Below are 22,655 nucleotides of genomic sequence, written 5' to 3'. Positions count from 1 at the left end.
GGAGAGTTGCACATATATGCAAGTGAAAGCCAGTGTGATGGTGCACTGAAAACGTGGGCCCAAATGTGCTGCAGTAAGTACCATAAAGTGGGTTGAAGCAGAGATTAGTGGCCTATTTTTCAGAAGTACTGAGCACCTGCAGCTCTTGGTGAAGAAGAGGCTATCTAGCGCCCCTGAAAATCGCATCATATATGTCTGAACTTGGAATTTCCTTGCTTTTGTAAGGTTGTTAAATAGTAAGTGTCTTAAATGTAGTCTAAAAGTTGTTGAGGCATCTGAGAGCAGTTATACTGTGTAGAGTGGATGGCTTAGCAACCAAGCATCAAGTCTGAAACAGTGGGCTATCACTGCATTTTAAATCCCAGAAAGGTCAACGCAGACTTTCTCTGAGTTAGTGACTCAGTTTTAGTACATGGGGATCTTTAGAGAGACACCTTAAAAGCAGATTTCTGCTCTGTGTGCTTCCTAATGATTCAATAATGCTCCTTCTCATAGGCACAGGATTTGTTCTTGCCCAACATATCCCACTGCTTCATTATTGAGCAGCATGCTCTGTGTCAGTTGTCCAAGTGGCTATCATCGCTATCCCAGACACCGTTGCATTTCTGTGACAAAGTGTTATATCTGACATACCCTAGGATGAAGGACACTATAGAAGCAGTTATTTATATGATAAGTTTTATAGCTACCCTGGTAAACATTCATTTTGACTGTATTCAGTCTTACAAGTCTTTTATACCGTACCAGTTTTTTTACAATAGTAAATTAGAAACTAGTACAGTAGTGCAGTGTCTGTGCAGGCATTTGCAGCTACTCTCATGCGGCTTTGGACAGTAGATTAATAGAAGGACAGCAAGTATCATTGTGATCATCTAGTCTGACTTCCTGCATAACACAGTCCATAGGACTTCCGGCAGCTAATGACTGCTTCAAGTGCAATAGTTGTGGTTGAACTAGAGTATATCTTTTAGAAAAATATTGAGTCTTGTTTTTAACATTTCTGGGGTGGAGAATCCATCATACTCTTTGATAAATTGTTTCAGTGATTGATTACACTCATTTTTAAAAAATAATTATGCCTTATTTCTAGTCTGAATTTGGGGGGGGGGGGGTCCTGGCTTCAACTTCCATCCATTGGATCTTGTTATACCTTTTGTCTGCTAGATTTAATAGCCCGGTGTTATCAAACTTCTGTTTGTAGGTACTTCTAGACTGTGATCACATTACCCCTTAATCTTCTTTTGATAACCTAAATGGATTGAGCTCCTTAAGTCTCACTATAAGGCATGTTTACCAATCCTTTAATCGGTCTCATGGCTTTTCTCTGAATCTTCTCCAATTTTTCAACCTCCTTCTTGAAATATAAGCACATGAATTGCTCACAGTATTCCAAGTAAGTCACAGCAGTGCTAAATGCAGAGGTACTATGACTTCTCTACTCTTACTTAATATTCCCATGCTTATAAATCCAAGGATCATATTTGCTCCTTTTCGCCACAGTATCATACTGCAAGCTCATGTTTAGATGATTATCCACAATGCCAGAGTTACTGCTTCTCAGAGTCTCCCATTCTGGAGGCATGGCCTGTATTTTTTGTTCCCAGATGTATGTCTTTACATTTGCCCATAATAAAACACTTGGCTATATTAAAAATATTGTTTGCTTGAGCCCAGTTTACCAAGCAATCCAGATCACTGTATCACTGACCGGTCCTCTGCATTATTTACCCACTACCCCAGTCTTTGTCATCTGCATACTTCATCAGTAACCATTTTATATTTTCTTCCAGGTCATTGATAAGTATTTAATAACATAGGGTGAGGAACCAATCCTTGCAGGATCCCATAATGAACATTCCCACCCATTGATGGTTTCATGTTAACAATTTACATTTTGAGACCTATCAGTTAGTCAGTTTTGAATCCATGTTGATATTATATCATTCTAGTTTCTTAATCAGAGTGTTAGACTTCTGTAAGGCATTTGACTTGACTCTGTACATTACATCAACACTGTTACCTTTATCAACCAAACTTGTAATCTCATCAAAACATGATATAATTTATACTAGAACCTAAAATAGTTAGAATAGGAAGGTTGACCAAGGAAGATGGTTTTCCTTTTTTTTTTTTTTTGGTGCCATACAATTTTTAACCTCTGCCAGAGTGGGGCTGTAATTTCTCAGCCAAAGTATGCCATCTCTAGATAGGGCAGCCTTTTACCTCTACCCTGCCCTGTAATATAGTCACTGGGGATATACATATGATCTAGCACAGGGTTTCTCAACCCATGGGTTGGGACCCAAAAAGGGGTCACCAGAATGTTTCAAAGGATTGCCTGGCAACATCTGTGGTTCCTGTCCCACAGGGCTGGCTGGGATCGCCTCCCTGCTCCAGGCACTGCAACCTCTGGGGTCCCAGCACCACTCAGGTCTGGCCCAGCCATCATGATGACGAGAGTCTGGGTAGGCCAAATTTGAGTGAGTGGCACTGCAACTCCATGAGCCAGGTCACAACTCCACTCTCACAAATTTGGTCCAGTCAGGGGGCTGGGGCCAAACCTGAGTGGCGGTGAAACACCTGGAGTGGAGAGCCAAGGCCAGCCAGCCCCACAACACAGGAACTGCCACTGTGGGGTGAGTGCTAGGCAGGACTCAACCCCCCTCATGGGTAGGATCTGACTGAAACCACCCCAGGGCCTCCACCCCCAGTCTATTTGCTGGGTCGCAACAAGCCATAAACATTTGCAAAGGGGTCCCTGAGCCCAACAAGGTTGAGAACCACTGATCTAGCATGAGACTTGAAACCTTTAACCTACTGTATTGTTTTCACCATCTTGATACAAGAAGATGTGTCCATAACTAATCACATATGGTGGAAAGAACACATCTGTCATCAGAAAAAATCCGTTTGTCATTTGATGCACATATGATTTTTGTAACCTCAGTATGTTGGCTATTCATTATACTTTTTGTAATACTAAGCATGAGCAGCACATCAAGACAGTTTTTGAATGCTTTCAAAATATAATAATTTTTGAGCTATAAAAGAATAACAAAGCAAATTCAATTCCAGTAGTATACCAGCTTGTTGCATCTCATTTCATTCACAATTGAAGTAGAGCTATGGCTGAAGTCAAATGATTCATTTTGTGTTTACAGCTGGTAATTGTATAAAGTACTTTGAAACTTTAAAAAGTTGTTATAAATTAACCAAGCTCGAAATTGATCAGTACTTTGAAGTTATTACATCATTTCAAAATGTTGGCTTAATGCTTCTTGTCCTAAAACTGTCAAGAAATTACTTCAGTAGTTATGAATTTTGGCATTCAATGAGGTTGTGTTATTGATAGGAAATGAAAGAATACACTATGAGTGGTAAACTACAAACATATATGGATCAAAATACTTGTGTATTGAGACTTCAATCACTCAAATGGTCTAGAGACACTATTGTACTTGAGCTGGTTTAGGAAGTGTGAATGCAGTGTCTGTGATCACTATAACTGGCTGATAGAAAATGCTGTTAGTTATTTAAAAAAAAAAAGTTGTGAACTATTCTCTTGTGATGACTTTCAAATTTGTTCAGATTATAAGTGAAACAGTTTTTTTTTCTAACTACTACATTGCAAGCTCCACTTGTGATATGAAATCAAGCTGAGTTCTTTCTCCCCCTTATGTTGTTGCTATTACTGATGGTATCCTAGTTTTGATTTTTTTTTTTTTTTTTTTTTTTTGGACAGGGCCGTTCAAGTGCTCCAGCTGGTTTATTAAACCAGGGTGTTTCAGTAGAACTGGCTTGGATATGTGGTCTGCCTAATATTGGCTGGTCCGCTATAGCCCTACTCTACTGCATAGCACAGCAGCTTACAGTTGCTAAGCAGCTGCAGATTCTTCTTTACCTTAGCTACCAATCAGCTGTTCAGTGGAAGAAACATCAGTTCCCTTTGATCCATTAAGAAGCGTAAGCAACATGAAAACATGAGCAGTGGGCATGGCAAAATTGTTCCTTTTCTGGCTGGCTAGTAGGGCCCCTGGCAAAAATGCTTAAGGATGAGAGATGAAGGTAAACTTTATGGAGCAGAGGAAGGAGGTGCTGAGGAAAGAGAGACATTGATGGCGGGGTGAGGGAGAACTAGCATATGTGCACAATGTAGATTACAAAGAGAGCAGATCTTACACAGAGCAAGGGAACACAGTCGGGAAAAGAAATATGAGAGAGGTCAAGAGCGCAACTCAGAAGGGAAAGAAACAGGAGAGAGAACAGGTATCAGAGTTGCAGCCATGTTAGTCTGTATCCGCAAAAAGAATAGGAGTAAAATTTATTAGTCTCTAAGGTGCCACAAGTACTCCTGTTCTTTTTGAGGAGAGAGAACAGTATACATAGGAGCAAGAAATAAGGCAGGAACTTAAAAGGCCTGCAAATGATGGGATAGAAAATACAGGAAGAGGAAAACAGAGCTTATTTCACCTGCACCATCCGATGAAGTGAGCTGTAGCTCACGAAAGCTTATGCTCAAATAAATTGGTTAGTCTCTAAGGTGCCACAAGTACTCCTTTTCTTTTTGCGAATACAGACTAACACGGCTGTTACTCTGAAACTTGTGTAGACACTTATCCCAGTGAAAAGTGGGTGAAAAATGCTATCACATTAGAATAGTACCTTGCATTTATGCATATTTCTTAATCCTACGTGCATTTTTAACCCATGCCTTTTACATTTTTTAAAATGTATTATAGCCTTTGCCTCTTATTTAGAATTGACCTTCCCATGTTCTGTTTTTTAAATTAAATAACCCTAATCCCATTTCTATCATTATTCTAATATATTTTCTTAAAATTAGTGTTAACCCTTTAATTTATTGCATTTTTGACCCAAGCCTATTTCCAAATATTTTTATTTATTTTAACCCTTGAAGACTACTTTCAGATTGCAAGACAGCTCTAATCCCCAAACTCAAGTAAGCTCTCTCCACGCCTCCAGAGAGCTGTGACCTGCTCATTTTCTCCACTCCCTCCTGAGAGGAGTCGGTGATGATGAGCCACTTTACTTCCCAACACCTTCCCTGCTGGTGAAGTCTTTCCTTTTCTCTGAGTGCAACTCCTCTCTCAACTGATTAATAATATGCTGAGGTAAGACTAGGGGCTACTGGGGTTGGAGCAGGTTCCTGGGACAGGGAAAGTATTGCATAAGAACGGCCATACTGGGTCAGACCAAAGATCCATCTAGCCCAGTGTCCTGTCTTCTGACAGTGGCCAATGCCAGGTGCCCCAGAAGGAATGAACAGAACAGGTAATCATCAGGTGATCCATCCCCTGTCATCCATTCCCAGCTTCTGGCAAACAGAGGATAGGGATACCATCCGTGCCCATCCTGGCTAATAGCCATTGATGAACCTATCCTCCATGAACTTACCTAGTTCTTTTTTTGAACACAATTATAGTCTTGGCCTTCACAACATCCTCTGGCAAGGAGTTCCACATGTTGACTGTACGTTGTGGAGGGACGGGACTTTTTTTTGTTTGTTTTTTAAAACTGCTGCCTATTAATTTCATTTGGTGACACCTAGTTATTGTGTTATGAGAAGGAGTAAATAACACTTCCTTATTTATTTTTCTCCACACAAGTCATGATTTTATAGACCTCTATCATATCCCCCCTTAGTGATCTCTTTTCTAAGGTGAAAAGTCCCAGTCTCCTTAATCTCTCCTCATATGGAAGCCATTCCATACCCCTAATTTTTTTTGCCCTTTTCTGAACCTTTTCCAATTCCAGTATATATTCTTTGAGATGGGGCAAACACATCTGCACACAGTATTGCCTGTGCTTCTCCCATTCCAGGTCTCTTTCTCCTGAGAGGACTCTGTAAACCAGCCTCCTGAGGGAGATGCTCTCAAGGACCAGGTACTGGACTGAAGGAGGGGGCTGGTGCCACAAAGGATTGGGGGAATCTGTCTGTAGTGCCCAAAAATTAATCCTATCTGACAGGTGTTCAGTTATCCATATTAAATAAGCTGATGATTTGAGCCCTATAAATAGCTGCTTTCTAGGTGGGAGACAATCTGTGGTTTACGAACCAGATCTGTCCCATCTACATAAGAGTTGCTGAATGTTCCCTGCCTGGTTTTGCTGAGTTGTGCTTCTAGTTGGCTGTCAGTTCCATTTTCCTGCCACAGACAGTTGTCCAGTTTTCCTTTTTTTAGCCCTTTGAACATTATGGTAGCATTTGGATGGTTTATATGCATAGTTTGCCTTCATGTTTTGCACTGGGTTAGTGCATGAGCCACTTTGGGCCAAATTAAACAGGAACTCTGTTTCCAAGACATGGAAAAGCAGATAGGGTATTTTCTCATTGAAATTTCCTTTTTCCACATTACTTAATAGTCTAGAAAATTGTTTTAGCAGCTCTTTCTGCTGAAAAGAATTGAACAGTGTATTATTTCCTAATTGGCCAAGTAACAATTTAATAATGTTATGATTTGGGCAAAACCTTATTTAAGCTAGTGGGTGTAACAGCCACCTTTCATTCTGGATAAAGTGTAAAAAAGCAATTGAGCTCCTTTATGGAACCAGACAGCTGAAATAATAGGAGTACTGCCCAAACATAGGCACAAGGTAGGGCTTGAGTAGAAGCTAAACAATGTGGCCCAAGAGGTTTCCCTGGGGACAGATATAGCAAAGGCAGGGGGTAGGGCAGAGACTGATGAAGCTGGTTGTGAGAGAAGCAGAGAGACACACCACAGAAACAGACACAGAGAAGGAGCTGAAAGCCAAGGAGACAGCAGAATGAGCTATAGGAGCATGGTCCCGAGAGAAAGCCTAGAGAACTTTTTGGCTGAGGGATGGCTGAACGAAGCTTACTTGTGACACCTTAGAGACTAACAAATTTATTTGAGCATAAGTTTTCGTGAGCTACAGCTCACTTCATCGGATGCATGCAGTGGAAAATACACCGGGGAGATTTTATATACACAGAGAACATGAAACAACGGGTGTTACCATACACATTGTAACAAGAGTGATCAGGTAAGGTGAGCTATTAACAGCAGGAGAGCGGGGTTGGGGGGAAACCTTATGTAGTGATGATCAAGGTGGGCCATTTCCAGCAGTTGACAAGAATGTGTGAGGAACAGTGGGGGGGGAGGGGGAATAAACATGGGGAAATGTGTATGGCAACACCCGTTGTTTCATGTTCTCTGTGTATATAAAATCTGTATTTTCCATTGAATGCATCCGATGAAGTGAGCTGTAGCTCACGAAAGCATATGCTTAAATAAATTTGTTAGTCTCTATGTTGCCACAACTACTCCTTTTCTTTTTGCGGATACAGACTAACATGGCTGCTACTCTGAAACCTGAACGAGGCTTGGAACTGTGAGCAAGGAAACTCTCTTCTGTTTGATTCCTACTGTGCTGAAGGAAACAAGACTTTGACCATTCTTTGTAAATAAATAGGATTGCATTAAAAAAAAAAAAAGCCTGTCTCCATCATCAGTTTCTTTTCCTACCTGAAACAACCTGCAGGACCCTGGAAATTAGCTAACCACTTGGGACAAACAGAGGTAACAGTAACTTGTACTGATAGTGTCTTGCACTTACATAGTGCCTTTTGTGGGTGGAGCTCGAACTGCTCTACAAACATTACGATTCACAGTATCCCATTGACTTATTTTTATATGCATTTTACAGGTAGCACAAAAGTTAAATGACTTAACCAAATTCACGCATGCCTCGTTTATACAAATCTGCGCTTTTACTGGTATAGCTTTACTATACCAGTACAAAGCACAGGTTTGCTGTTATAGCTGCATCCACACTAGGAATGCTTTGCTGGAATAGTATCCTGATATTCCAGTATCAGTAAGTGTTTGGTGTAGACACAGCCTAGGAGGTTTTTGCTAATTTAGTTATGCTGGTTGGTATAACTATCTTGGCAAAATTTTCCTAGTGTAGACAAGGCCATAGAGTGGTGGTGATGCCGACAAAAAAATTAACAATGCTCCTGTGCAGAGACCACAGCCTACCATGCTGACGAATACTAACTATCTCATTGTTTACTCCTATTCCCCCTTCTGTCTATATATGCATCTATTGTCTCTTATGTTATATTTAGATTGTAAGCTGTTTGGGACAGGGACTGTCTCTTTGTTCTGTGTTTTTACAGCACCTTGCACAATGGGATCCTGGTCCATGACGAGGTCGCCTGGGTGCTGTGGTCATACAAATAATAACAGTAGAGCGGGGAAATGAATTCAGTATCCAAACTTCTGCTCCCTCACTCTAAACACTAGCTCACATTTCCTGTATGGCATCTGGTAAAGATGTTAAATATAATACACTATTATCTTTCCTAAACAGGCTTCCTCCCTAAAATTAAGGTGAAAATATAGTCTACCTTGATGAGAGAACATTCCATGTGGTAATACAGAAACTAGTTTGCTTTGCCACTCATTGGCAGAAAGCATATCAACTTGTCATTTCTCTTGAAGTACAGGATTTGAGGGAAACATTAAGGAACTGTTAAGTTCTTAAGTGTTGCTTAATTACTGAGTCATCAGTGTAGCACGATATTAATATATTCCATGATTAGATTTTTTTTTTAAGACAATGCAAAAATCTGTAAAGCGAAAATTGTAGTCCTGAGGCAGGGGCTTCAGGATTAAATTAGCAATTCAAATTAAAACAAGTTGAGCTATTTACTGGATCAGATTTTTTTTTTTTTAATTGTAAGATTATATGAGTCAAACTATATGTTTTTAGAATCTTGTTACACAGAAGAAGAAAATTCTGCCTCAGGACTGGTTGAAAAGAGTCTTGTGACAGCTTACTAAATTTCTGTTTACTTTTTTAGCACCAGATTTCATTACTGTTGAACTATCAGATTTCAATGGGGTTCTGCACTGAGACAGGACTATGCCTGAGTGCATCACATCACAGGGTATTGACATGTATGGGAATTATATGTTTCTGTGTGTGATAGTATCACACACCATGCTCTAAAATATATTTTAATCACATTATTAAAAAGTTGTGCCTCAATATTAAAAAAAAATCACTATTTGGCATCTAATTTCTGGGATAGAATGCTTCCAGTTTCCTCTGCCTTGGCTTGATACCTGCAACATTTATAAGATGAATTTCAAGTGCTGCAGGGTGTGGGATCTGCAGGTTGCTCATGTTAATTTCAACCTAAATTCTCCGTCCTAGGCCTTCAGAGTAAAGTGGATACAAATACATATTTTTTTATTTAAATTTGTTTTCATTTAAATGTATTTTTATTTTTAAATATAAACCTGCTTAAACTTAAATTTGAAATTGACAACGTATGTTAAGGTCTAAATTTACTGTAATCTATTAAAATAAAATTTTAAAAATAATCTGCATCAATGACCCCTCTTTGAATTTTAGGATGTTACTTTTTAAATTATATATAGAATTAGGGGGAAACATCTTGAACTTTTGAGATCAACTCAAGCTTTATAAATGTCACAATATCATGTATCGCATTAAGTATTACTTTCAGTCTTTACGATGGAGAGAATGCTGCTATTTACATTTTTCCAAATGTAAGTTATTTCAGTTTCTTTTGCCCAGAAAATATTTTGCCGTAATTACTTTTCTTTTCAGTTTAACTAGCAGGTGGAGAGAGAGAGTTAAGCACTAAACTTCTGAAAATCTCACTAGGCACTTACCTGGATCTTTAGATACATATCCATGGTGACAGTAAACAATCCATCAGTTCACTATTTACTGTTCATTCTTCCATTGTTTTGCATTTAAAATTGATTTATTAAACATGTTTTGATAAACTTACTTTTTTTCTTGATATAATCCAACACATTTAAGGTAGTTTTGTTTAATAAAAACATTTTTAAAATGCCGTTTTTGTATGTTTTAATCAAATTTCTATTTCTGTCCAAATGCAGCTTGATACAAATAGAAAGTAAAAAATTATCTAATAAGAAATGAATCATTTACCATTCTCTAATATAAAGTAAAAATTAAGAATCTGAAGAAGTGTATATTATGCTACATAATTACTTACGTACATATGTATAGATATAGTGCTGTCCTTGTTAGAAAAAAAAAACAAAACAAACAACCCACCAAATTTGGTGCATAGGCTATCAAATGTGTTTTAATTATTATACTAACCAATGAAAGGGGTTTTTTATTTAGAAAAATAAAAAGTACAGATGCAAAATAAGATTAAATTCAGTTATTTTAAATCAAAGTTTCCTGTTTACTGATCTGATTTTTAAATCACTTATTAACATCAATCCTCCCCTTTAAAAGTGTATTTACCCTCTGAATTTAGGCAAGCCCTGCTAGCTCAGTGTTTGAAAGCACAAGGTCTTTCATACAACAGCAAAATGCAGTGTCTGACAAATCAGACCTGCAAACTTTGAATTAAAAAAAAAAAAAAGAGGAAGAAAACTGCAATCACTTCTGTAGCTTTTTATTTTTTGAAACTTAATACTAATAACTAGTAGGTTTTTTTTGTTGATGTATTTTAATTTTTTTAGTGACTTCCGTACTGGTGAAAAGTATGGGATTGACAGCTCTTGACCACTGAGTTCTCTTATTGACCCGTGGTAAAAAAATATCCTTGGCACTGGCATTACAAATTTCCTCACAGGGTCTTCCTAATCATTTGCTTCAACCTTACCATGATGTGCTTTCACTACCTCTAGGGGGCAGAGGAGTTCAATCTTTATGCCCCTTCAATTCCTGTCCTATGCTGAAACTGTCAATTAGTGCTAATTGTAATGAGGACAAGCAATCACTGAATACTGCTCTAAGACCACCAAACTCATCTCTCATTAGGTACCCAAGATTATATAACTACTCTCAGTAGCTACCAGTCTGGGATAGATTTGAACTGGCAACCCATAGGTGAAAGGTTCTGTATCCCAATGCACAGAACCAAATATCTTCTTAAAGCAAAAATCTACTCCTTATTGCCTTTTTATATTAATTATAACAGAATTTTTAAGTGCAATCCCAGCATCCCCTCCCCAATTAGAATGTCAATATACAAAATTTCTCTATCTTCTGCCATTGTTTTCATTTCACATTATCTACCTACAAAAAAAAAAAATGCTGATTTTTCTTTCCAAGAAAAACAAAATAATTCAGGTGGATTGCTGTGTAGTAATGTCTGCTTAACTGATTGACTTTTAAAATGAGAGGCAACATAGTCCAGTGACCAGGACACCTAGGTTCTGTTTCTTCCATTTACATGCTGTGAGAGGCCCACTGTCTCTCTGCCTCTATTTCTTCTTACACCCTTTGTCTGTCTTGTCAGGTTAGCCTGTAAGCTCTTTGGGGGAGGGACTATCTCTTAGGATGTGTGTGTACCTAAGAGAATGGGGGCCTGATCTCTGTTGGAATTTCTAGAAACTACTGAAATACAAATAAATAATTATGAGTAGCATAAGTGCAGACACAAAAACAGTTGCAGCAGGTACAGCAGCTGCCTGGTGGGGAGGATGGGGAGATGAGACCCATCTGGAGCTACTTCTCCAGTTCCAGCTCAACCTGGACCTAAAGCAAAAGGAGTTGCAACTGGGAGCTTTGGAACATGCAGATGCTGATGATGTCATCACACTCTCTCTTCTCAGTTTTTACTCTGGACAGTCTCTCCCCTGTGCTGATTGGCTGTGTGCTCCAACTTCCCCTGCCTCCTTCCTCAGTGTTCTTTCTATTTGCTTTGCTCTATCTCCCCTCCACTACCTCTAATGTCTCCTCTTCCTTCCTTTGGGTTTTTGTTTAGCTAATTCCTCCTAGTAAAACCCCACCCAGAAACCACCAACCAGCCAACACTTCGGAACTAACATGTTATTTGAAAACCATCACATTTCTTGTTCTGCCTGTATGTTATATTCCTTTTGTCTTGTCTATTTAAGATTGTAAGCTCTTCAAGGCAGAGATTGTCTCATACTCTGTATGTACATTCCCTACTTCAACGGGATCTCTAGCCACTATAGTAATACAAATAATAATATGTAAGCAGAGTCAGGATGAGCTCTACCCTGACATTTGGTGGCGAGTCATGGTGGGTTGTGGAAAAGAACTTCAGGGGCTTATCTCATTTGCATAGGCACACCCACCCTGCCTAGATGGTCACTTTGGCTGCTGTAGGAGCCCCAGTTTCTCTGTTATTGGGGCAGGAATAAATTGTTGTTATCCTGATTATGTGAATCAAGGACAGTGGAACTGTACTTGGCCTTTTGTTATGATGGAGGGACTCGCCATCAACTAAGCAGCACTCGCTAGGCATGGGTCATGGGTTCCAAAACCCAGTGAAGGGAGAGAGGCTGGGAACAGGTATTAATACTTGGTGGAATGGGCCCCCTGGTGAGGGCCTTACGTGCTAATTACACTTCCTCCTCTCTCCACTATGGAATATCAGAGCTAATTTTGATTCCATGAGGAGTCTAGTTACAGGCTACTGAGCTGAATTCACTTTGGGCTAATGGTGCAGCAGCACTGAGGCTCCCCTACTACAAGCTGAAATCACAAAAGAGCTAAACTTACTAAGAGCTGAAATCACTGAGTTGTGTTAAGTGGTGGGGGAGCCTGAAGATATATTGTGGAGCAGAGCAGTTTGTGGTACGGCTGGCAGAGCAGAGCCCCATGGAGAGGTGGGACAATCAGCTTTGGACCACGTAAGGTGCCCCTTAGCCCCTCTCCCCCATCTCCACCCAGGTTGGGAGGTAAAACTCTGCAGATAAACTTTTGAACTCTGGGGCCGCCCTGACCAGGGACAGAGATTTTTGGGTTGTGGGACTTTGGGTAATTTTGGGTTGATGGACTCAAGAACCAAAGGGAAAGGACACGCCCCAATTTGCTTGGGGTGGGTTTTTTGCTCATGGGTTGTGTTATGAATCCTGTTGGTGGTGTTTCCCCAACATAATGCCATATTGTTTCTCTCTGTTATTAAAAGGCTTTTTGCTACACTCAGACTCTGTGCTTGCCAGAGGGGAAGTATTGCCTCTTGGAGGTGCCCAGGGGGGGTGGTACATATTTGTCCCAGGTCACTGGGTGGGGGCTCGAGCTGGTTTTGCATTGTGTTATTGGAATGGAACCCCTAGATACTGAACCCAGCCCTTGTTGCTGCCAACTCTGATGGGCAGAAGGGTTACAAATATAATTGGAATATTTTGAAAAAAGAAATAATGTCCTGAGTTTTCAAAGACTTATGTACATGTTTCACTTTAAGCATCTGAGTCATTCTATTGACTTCAATTGGACTACTTGTTCTTATCTTTAAGAATATGCATAAGTATTTTGGGGCCTAAAATTATATGTGCTCACCAAAGAAAAACTATTCAATATTTTCAATAATAAGTTTTAAAGGTTTATTCTAGAAATAAAACTTAAGTGTTTGTTGTCTTCTCGCTTTGATTAAAGTATAAACTGATGACTGTACAGCAGATGGCATTTGTTGACTGTTACATCTTACCATAAATTATGTAAAAGACAAGCACGCTACCTTGCTTGTTAGTTAAAGAGACAGACTTTCCCTTAGAAATCATATTGTAAGTCCTACTTATTAATTAATGTACATCTACAGAGGTACAGCTTTAAATGGCTGGGAACTTTAAGCATTAACATAGCTTTCAAAGTTCCTACAAATAGAAAAGCAGTATTTATTAAAGGGAATGCTTTGTGTGTTAACATATTTACTGTTCCAAAAACACCCATCTAAGTTCTTTTATAGAGTACCCACCAACATGCTATCTGAAATCTTAATATAAGTTTTTAAAATGTTTACATACTAGCAGCTAACCAATGAATTAGAAGGGAAGTGTGGTAAATGGAGATGGGGGAGAAGTAAGGAATTCTTCAGAGGGAGAACGCTGGCCAAATAAGGATCAAAACTAAGTCATATGTCAAGATTCTTGTTGATAGGTTCCAGCATGGTTTCCTTGGAAGTGTGGACAATGTTTTTTTCTTTTTCTCGTGATAACCAAATCTCAATAGACAGTTCCCCTCCACTAAGTAGACTATGGCATAATTTTATGACACCGTTACCAGGCCAAAAATCTTTGTCCACCTTGGTTAAAGAACCCCTCTTCTAATATTAATTTTTAAACATGGCTATATCTAGCATTTTGCCTCCAGTGTAAACAGGACCCCAATTTAATGTACAGTCTATTTCATTTGTATTTTGTGGCAAACATAAACCTCAAGTATCAATTAATAAAGTGGTGAGCAGTGCACATTTAATTTGGTAACCGATATTGGTGGTAACAAAAATGCAATATAGACAAAACATTCACATACCACTATCAGCAGATTCTTGATTTTGCCAGAGTCACTGCAAGTCTTTATATTCTTAGTGCTTCACAGTCTGTAGTGGATATGAGTTAAGCTGTAATGTACTGGTGCTAGACTTGTTATATCTGCAATAAATAAATAAATAAATGGGATGAACACTTTGAGGTTTAAAAAATCATATTTGCAATTTGTTAATAAAGGGCCAGGCCCTGCTTCCACTGAAGCTAATGGCAAAACTTCCACTCAGAATCAGACTCATAATACAGGTGTGTGCATTTATCACAACTAGGAAAAATACTTAGTATTTGTATACTACTTTATATGTGCAAAACATTGTACAAACGTTAACTTAAAAAAATGAAGGTAACCAAAATATTGAACTATTCCATTTTTCAAATGTCAGGTTGACTATCTATTACTTTAAAATACTATATCTATCTATATGATGTTTAGAATAGACTAAATTGCTCTCTTGTATTTATTTGAGTCCTGAATCTAAAATGCTTCCCCTAACACAAAGTATAAAGAGGAAGTTTAGACATGTTTTTTGTAAACAATCAAATCCTACCTTGAATTAGTTATTGAATTAAAACTCTACAAATTACAGTAATTCATTCAAGGGACATGAAGAAACATACTTATGGGTTATAACTATTATAACTATATCTATTGATTTTGAGATGGGTATAAGGGCCTGATCCAGCAAAGTGCTGAGCCATTCCTGGGCAGTGCTGAATGCCCTCAACTGAAGTCCTTACAAGTTGAGTCTCTTACCATCTTGCAGGATCAGACCTTAAAAGTATGTTTAAGTCTGAAATGTTCATAAGGTTTTGTATTATCTTTTGACAGATGTATATACTCTAAATGCTCTTGTTACATTTTCTCCAAAATGAAACGTTAACATCAAATAGGAGTGAACTCGGATGCCTATTGTCTTTAAAATTTGATTTTACAGCTCCTACCTGGGTACTTATATGCCCCCCCTCCCGTAATATCACCTCCTTTTTCTATTCAGTTCTCTGTATATAAACCAGTGTCTTCCTTGAAACATCACTGACTCCACGGGCATGAGACAATTCACTGATAGTGAAAGTGGTTTTTGCATGCAGTCTCGAAGGCCATCTAGTGACACAACTATGCAGGAAGAAATGTCAGACCCCATGTGAACTGTAATTTTAAAAAACCCAAGTAAAATTGGGGAACGATAAATTCAACAGTTCCTTTGGTGGATGGTTACCCCTTACACAAGTAATATTTCAGAAAGTTTTAGGGGTGAGCCAAATTTCCCAAGGAATTTAAATTTGCATACTAAATGGGAGAAGGAGTTGAGACACTCTTCACTGAAGAGGGAGCAAGTGGTTCATTTGTGCTAGCTATATGACTTAGTCCCTACAGAGAATGGGGTGCAATTTTGATCTCAATTACCACATTGTAAATGCAGTGTAACTCCAGTGAAATGCAAGATCAGAGCCACATTTGTCATCTTACCCCTTTGATTCTTACCTTTAAACAAATGTATGTAAAATTAAGTCTGTGCATAAACATTTAGAGGGTTTGGAATATGTAACTGAAATAAACACAATATTAGAGCTGAATTTGATGATACTAAGGTTAATATTGTACCAATAACACAATATTGTCTGAACACAGTTGACGTTTCGTAATTTAAGACTAGGACACCTAAGTACCATGGTGATAGATGCATTAGAAATTAATTAAGTGAGCCACATGAATCTCTGGTGAAATACTGAAGTAATCTGGAGTTTCATTGAGGATTAACTTGACTCAGTACATTACCTTCATTGTCCTAACAGCTATTCTTTTCACCTGTGATACTGCGTCACTCGCACCCTGAAGAGGAGTACCTGGTGAGTCAGATATAAACATTTTTGGCTGCTTTTATTTCTGGAGAGAGTAAAAACCATGTTGCTCCTCCAACAAGTGTTTCCTGCAGCTGCCAGAGACTTTAAATAAATAAAATACATGTTTAAAGCCCAAGGAAAGGCTCTTGAGAAAAGGTGAGGATGCCAGAACAGTTACGGGGAGGGCAGGGCTTAGGAACAGTGCAGTAAAGCTCCTGTAAAGGGATGGATATCTGACAGGGGTCTTTTCAATTCACCAGGGGCTTCTGGGTGTAAGAAGTACCTATGTACAAGGCTGTCTTGCGCTGGAAGTTCCTGTATAAATGGGCAAAAAGAAAAGGAGTACGTGTGGCACCTTAGAGACTAACAAATTTATTTGAGCACAAGCATCCGATGAAGTGAGCCGTAGCTCACGAAAGCTTATGCTCAAATAAATTTGTTAGTCTCTAAGGTGCCACAAGTACTCCTTTTCTTTTTGTGGATACAGACTAACACTGCTGCTACTCTGAAACCTGTATAAATGGAGTTGATCTCATGGCAATGTGAGGGGTCTGCATGAAGGTTTCCAGATAGAAGTCCTAACGGGGGGGGAAAGGGGGGGCGGGCGGTGACTTAATGCACCTTCCTGTGTGTGTAAGGGGTCTCAGTGCCCATGGGACCACCCCTGTGTGTATAGGGGCCTGGTGTCTCAGTTCCCTAGGGCCCCTGGATGTGTGTGTGTGGGGGGTGTCTTAGTTTCCTAGGGCCCCTGGGTGTGTGTGTGGGTGTGTGTGTGTGGGGGGGTGTCTCGGTTTCCTAGGGCCCCTGGGTATGTAGAGGGGTCTCAGTGCCCAGGAGCCCCTGTGTGTATAGGGGCGTGGTGTCTCAGTTCCCTAGGGCCCCTGGGTGTAGGGGGATGTCTCAGTTCCCTAGGGCCCCTGTGGGGGGGGGTTGAGTTTCCTAGGGCCCCTGGATGTGTGTGTGTGTGTGTGTGGGGGTGTCTCAGTTTCCTAGGGCCCCTGGATGTGTGTGTGGGGGGGGGGTGTCGGTGCCCACGGGGCCCCTGGGTGGGTGTGAGGGGGGCTGTCGGTGTCTGCCCTGAAGGCTTCCGTAGCGAAGTCCGCCGATGGGGCGTGTGAGGCGGAGGGGGAGCCGGGCCGAGGGGCAATGGCGCCACCTCGGGGCGGGGTCCGCGTCTGCGTGTGCGGGGCACCACCAGGGAGCGGAGCCGGGGCGGCTGGTGCCGGCGGCTCGAGCCGAGCGCGTTCCCCTCAGCCAATCCCCGGCGCAGCCGGAGCTGGGCTGCTCGGCCCCTTCCCCGCCCACCTCCGCCCGGCGCCGCGACCCCCGGCCGCAGAGGGAGCCGCGCTGACAGGGATGTCGCGGGCTCCCGCGGGGCTGCCGCTGCTCTAGAGGCGGGTCCACCCCCACCCCGCCGCACATGGCGGTGCCGAACGGGTCCGTCCCCGGCGGGGGGCCCGGGGCCCCCAAGGCGAGCGAGAGCCCGCCCGCCCCCTCCGGGAAGAAGGAGCTGAAGATCGTGATCGTGGGGGATGGAGGCTGCGGGAAAACGTCTCTGCTCATGGTGTACGCGAAGGGCGCCTTCCCGGAGGTGCGTGCCGGGGCCTGACCCCCCCCCATCCTGCCCCTCCCTGAGGAGCCCCAGCCTGTCAGCCCCGTGGGGGAACAGCCCTCCCGCCCCAGCAGGGGGCAGCCCGCCGGCATCTCCAGGAGCCCCCCCCCCCGCTGCACCCCGCGACAAGGGGAGCTCTGCCCGCCTCCCCCCCCCCGGGATTGCCCCAAAGGGGACGCGACTAGCCCTCCCCTGAGCAGCCGGGCCCCCCCGGGCTCATTTGCTGAGCTCTTGCCCGGAGCCCAGAGAGATGGGGGGAAATTCACGTCCTCAAAGAAGTTTCTCGCTGGCCAGAGCGACAGCAGGCGCCGGGCCACGCTGGGCTCCGCGCTGGGCAAGGCAGAGAGGTGCTTGCTGCTGTCACTCACGCCAGGCTGGGAAGGTTTGGGTTGGGGTGAAGGGGGTTTCCAGGAAGGGGGGTGGGGGCTTTCTGGAGGCTGTTAAACTCATCGCTAAACCAAGTCGCGGCAGGATGTGCAGGCGACTGGTTTGTACCTGCCCTGAGAGAAGTAACTGCCAGGCGGTGGCTGAGCTCCTCTTAGTAAATTTGAGAGTTGGGGTTGAGACACTTCTCTTGCAGTCACTTTTGTGCCTTCGGTTTTTTTAAAGTTCAAGAATGATTTTTCCTCCAAGCATTTGTAACCAGCCTTATTTTCAGAGAAGTCTCTGTATTGAAACCTGTAATGTGAAGATTTGGTTGGGGCTTTCTGATAACACAAAAGGGTGAGGAGGGAGAATACCAGATATCTGGCTCAGAAAACAGAGCTGTACCTAGAATATTGGTGGTAAGGTTCAAATAAAGCTTGAAACCTGTAACAGCCGAATCATTCCTTTCTCTTTGTATAATGGTATTTCAGAGAATTAAAACTTGTTAGAGTACATACACCAAATATATGGGAACATAACCTCCAGGAGATCTCAGTGCTGTTTCTGAACCCTTTGCTCTTTGCCATGTGAAAGTGGACAAGTCATTTTAACCTGTCTGCTTCACTTTCCCCATCAGTAAAATGGGGATAATATCTGTCTACCAGAGTTCCTGTAAGGCTTAATTCATTCATGCTTATAAAGTGCTTTGAGATCCCTGGAGGGAAGGGATTACTGAACTGCAAAATAGTATTATTATCATTTAACTAGAATTGTATTTCCTTTTTTTGACAGAAATATGCACCTTCTGTATTTGAGAAGTATACCACCAGTATTACCGTTGGCAATAAAGAAGTAATTCTGAATTTGTATGACACTGCAGGTAAATCACTTTAAACAAAATCTTGCGTATTTGAAAAATAAATAAGTAAACCAGCACAGCCAATTTTCCTGCAGCATCTGGTAATGGATTACACAGGAAGACTAGCCTTAGGCAAGTAGAAAGCCAGCTGAAAGTTTTTTGTGGTATTAATAGCAATACAGCAGATCAAGTTTTGTACGACAGAAATGATTTAGTTGATTATGCTTTTTTATTTGATATATCAACTATTCTTTAATATTTCAGACATTTGAGGGGATGTTATTTATGTGACTCCTTTTACCAGCAAAATACTAAAGATTCACCAAACTAGATTGTTCTTGCGCTCTTTTGGATATACAGCAGGCTGATCTTGGAAAGATTGTAAAACCAAGCATATTTTCTTTTTGTTTTCTGTTAACGTATTTTTATAGGTTATGTTAGAGTTAAAACTAAAAGAGGTCAAAACACACAGAACCCTTAAAGAATAAAACAACTTCTATTATCAATTTAGTCATGCCTATGTGACTGCCAGTGAGAAGAACGTCACTAGTCCTAATGAATTTACAGTTTTAGTCATGGGTTTGTTCTTAATAGTGAAGACTATTAAGAAAGTCACCAAATAGCATGCATATCTTGAAGGTATTAAAAATCAAGTGCCCAGAAGCAAAATGTAATGTAATCAACCAAGAAAATACTTTAATCTCCCACCATGTGTGATCGAAACAGTAAAAAGGATTTTTAAAAAGCCTGTTAGCGTTCCAAATAGAAAGCCCACAATGCTAAATGTATGTTAGAACATTGACAGTTTTTATGGTTTCTTCCCAGGAATGAATGGAATGATTTGTGTTCAACTTTGTTCATTATAGTTTTTATAGCAGTGACTCTCAATTGTCCAACTGTGTTCCAAAAGAGAACCCTAAAATTAAGATACACTGTGTCAAATTCTGCTGTGTTACACCAGTTTGAACCAGGAGCAATTCTATTTGGTAAATAATGAAGAGGACAGGTCACTGATTTAGAGTGATCTGGATTGCTTGGTAAACTGGGCGCAAGCAAACAATATCTGTTTTAATATAGCTAAATGTAAACGTTTACATCTAGGAACAAAGAATGCAGGCCACGCTTACATGATGGGAGACTCTATCCTGGGAAGCAGTGACTCTGAAAAAGATTTGGGTGTCATGGGAAATAATCTACTGACCACAAGCTTCCAATGTGTCCAAAATATGTCCAATGTGTCCAAAATATGACCCTGTGGCCAAAAGAGCTAATGCAGTTCTGGTGTGCATAAACAGGTGAATCTCAAGTAGTACTAGAGAGGTTATTTTACCTCTGTATTTGGTGCTGGTGCATCCGCTGCTGGAATACTGTGTCCTGGTGTCCACAATTCAAGAAGGATGTTGATAAATTGGAGACGGTTCAGAGAAGAGCCACAAAAATGATTAAAAGATTAGAAAACATGCCTTATATTGATAGTCTCAAGGAGCTCAATCTATTTAGTTTAACAAAGAGAAGGTTAAGGGGTGACCTGGTTACGGTCTATAAGTATCTATATGGGCAACAAATACTTAATAATGGGCTCTTTAATCTAGCAAAGAACTGTATAACATGATACTGGCTGGAAGTTGAATCTAGACAAATTCAGAGTGGAAATAAGGCATACGTTTTTAAAGGTGAGAGTAATTAACCACTGGAACAATTTACCAAAGGTTGTAGTAGGTTCACCACCGCTGACAATTTTTAAATCAGGATTGGATGTTTTTCTAAAAGGTATGCTTTAGGAATTATTTTGGGGAAGTTCTATGGCCTGTATTATACTTGAAGTTAGCCTATGTGAACCAGTGTCCCTTCTAGTTGTGGAATCTATAAATCTATGACGGCAGTGCAGTTACTCCAAATTTACATCAGTTTAACTTAGAGCTGAATTTGGCCGATTAATCCATTTTTAAATTTTTATATAAAAAAAAAGTTGGCTTTTTAAATCCATTGTAGGACATCAGAGTATCATCTTTCAGCACTATTTTTTATATTAAGTGATCTTTGTGGTGAACCTTTTGTCCAGTACAGTAGACTCTTGATTACCCAAAATTTCCTAATAAATTGCCAATATGTCTCCCTATTTTTTTTTTTAAACACTTACTCTTGAATCCAGTGATGCAGATAATCTAGATCCTACCATAAATTATTTTGGCGGGGGGGTTAAGTTCAGGAAAGAATGGTGTGAAATCTACGATGCATAACCAATAGCTGGAACTTGTTAATGTAGAATTTTGGGGTGCAAATACTGTGTCACTTATTTTTTGTAAACTTGCTGGGTCATATTGACTGGCCTCTGTCAGTGCAGGGTTTTATCTATTAGACAGTTTTCTAGTGCTTTGTCAAGTCTAATTTTAAATGACTCAGTGATGTGCTTCCCACCACTTGTCTTGTCCAGTTTCTTATGGACTATGTGGCGATGCCCACAATACACTGTGGTTAAAACTATGATTGTTGCTAGCACAGTTTCAATCATAGGTCCCAATCCTCTACTGGGATCTGCTTGTGTGGATCCGTATCCCAATATGGAGTCCCATTAAAGTCAATGGGACCTTTTTAGGTGGTTTGAGTCCACGCTAGCAGATCTCAGTGTTGGACTGGGTTCACGCTGTAAAGAATAGGTCCTCTTAAACTCATCTTTTTCTGAAGTTGGTAGTTTACTCAGAGTAAAAGTTTATAATATGAGTACGTCTTCTAAGGTCCAAACCTGCTCCAATGGGCTAAACTCCCATTGACGACTTTGGTTGCAGGATTAGGGCCAAGAATTATGTGTTCTTTCTTGTAAATCTTAATGGTGCAGTGGGCTTAAGAGAGCATTTAACTGGAACAGAACACTATCAAAGGATGGGGTTTGTCCTTCTGCTACATAAATGCTGAGGTATTCATTTTCAGGACACGAGATGTTGTTACAGGATCAATGTTCCATTACAATGACTTTATTTTTATCATGAGACTTAGGTATATTAAATCACTTTGTCAGATGCATGTTGATGCACTAATGTGGCAGTTACGTATGGTAGCATTATTGAATTACGGCATTCCCATTGGTTTAGAGAAAAGCCCTAGTGTGTGCTACAGCCTAATAGAGACCAGTTTTGTCATAAAAGTAACTGTCTTGAAAGCACATTATATTGGCTGCAGTTTATTAATAAATTTCTGATTAACTGAAATATTGGGGTTTTGTTTTTAATTTTTTTTAAAGAGTAAGTCATGCCGCCATCTGACTAGGTGACTCTGTTTCCATTAACATAATGGCCTACATTTCCAAAAGTGTCTAATGATTTTTGATGCCTCAATTTTTGAGTACCCATCATGAGACACATTATTGCACCTATCACTATAGGGTCCTGGTCTATGACTGGGGCCCCTAGGCACTACCATATTACAAATAGTACTACTACTAATAATAATTAATAATTAATAATAAAGTCCCACATGACATTATCATGAGCAAACTAGGGAAATGTGGTCTAGATGAAATTACTGTAAGGTGGGTGCAAATCTGGTTGAAAGACCCTATTCAAAGACTAGTTATCAATGATTCATCATCATATTGGGGGGGCATATCTAGTGGGATCCTGCAGGAGTCTGTCTTGGGTCCAGTACTATTCAATATTTTCATTATTGATTTGGA

At 40.5% G+C, this 22,655-nt stretch overlaps 1 protein-coding gene across 6 annotated transcripts in view; it reads left to right on the top strand.

Annotated features, from left to right (window-relative positions):
* The window catches only part of LOC141999552 (rho-related GTP-binding protein RhoF-like), a 144,015-nt gene that overhangs the window by 4,356 nt on the left and 117,004 nt on the right, over positions 1–22,655 (top strand). For 2 of the 6 annotated variants that reach the window (XM_074973105.1, XM_074973108.1), the window contains 2 exons: positions 16,101–16,154; positions 18,919–19,006. In XM_074973105.1, coding sequence (XP_074829206.1) covers positions 16,101–16,154; positions 18,919–19,006 — 142 coding nt within the window. Of the gene's footprint in view, positions 1–16,100; positions 16,155–17,473; positions 17,740–18,918; positions 19,007–22,655 lie in introns of those variants that run through there. The other 4 variants (XM_074973107.1, XM_074973111.1, XM_074973106.1 and 1 more) reach the window with 2 other exon arrangements.

The sequence above is a fragment of the Natator depressus genome, chromosome 15 (assembly GCF_965152275.1).
Source record: "Natator depressus isolate rNatDep1 chromosome 15, rNatDep2.hap1, whole genome shotgun sequence".
Classification (NCBI taxonomy): Eukaryota; Metazoa; Chordata; order Testudines; family Cheloniidae; genus Natator; species Natator depressus.
The sequence above is the reverse complement of the archived record's forward strand: the minus strand, read 5'-3'. Positions and strand labels throughout refer to the sequence as shown.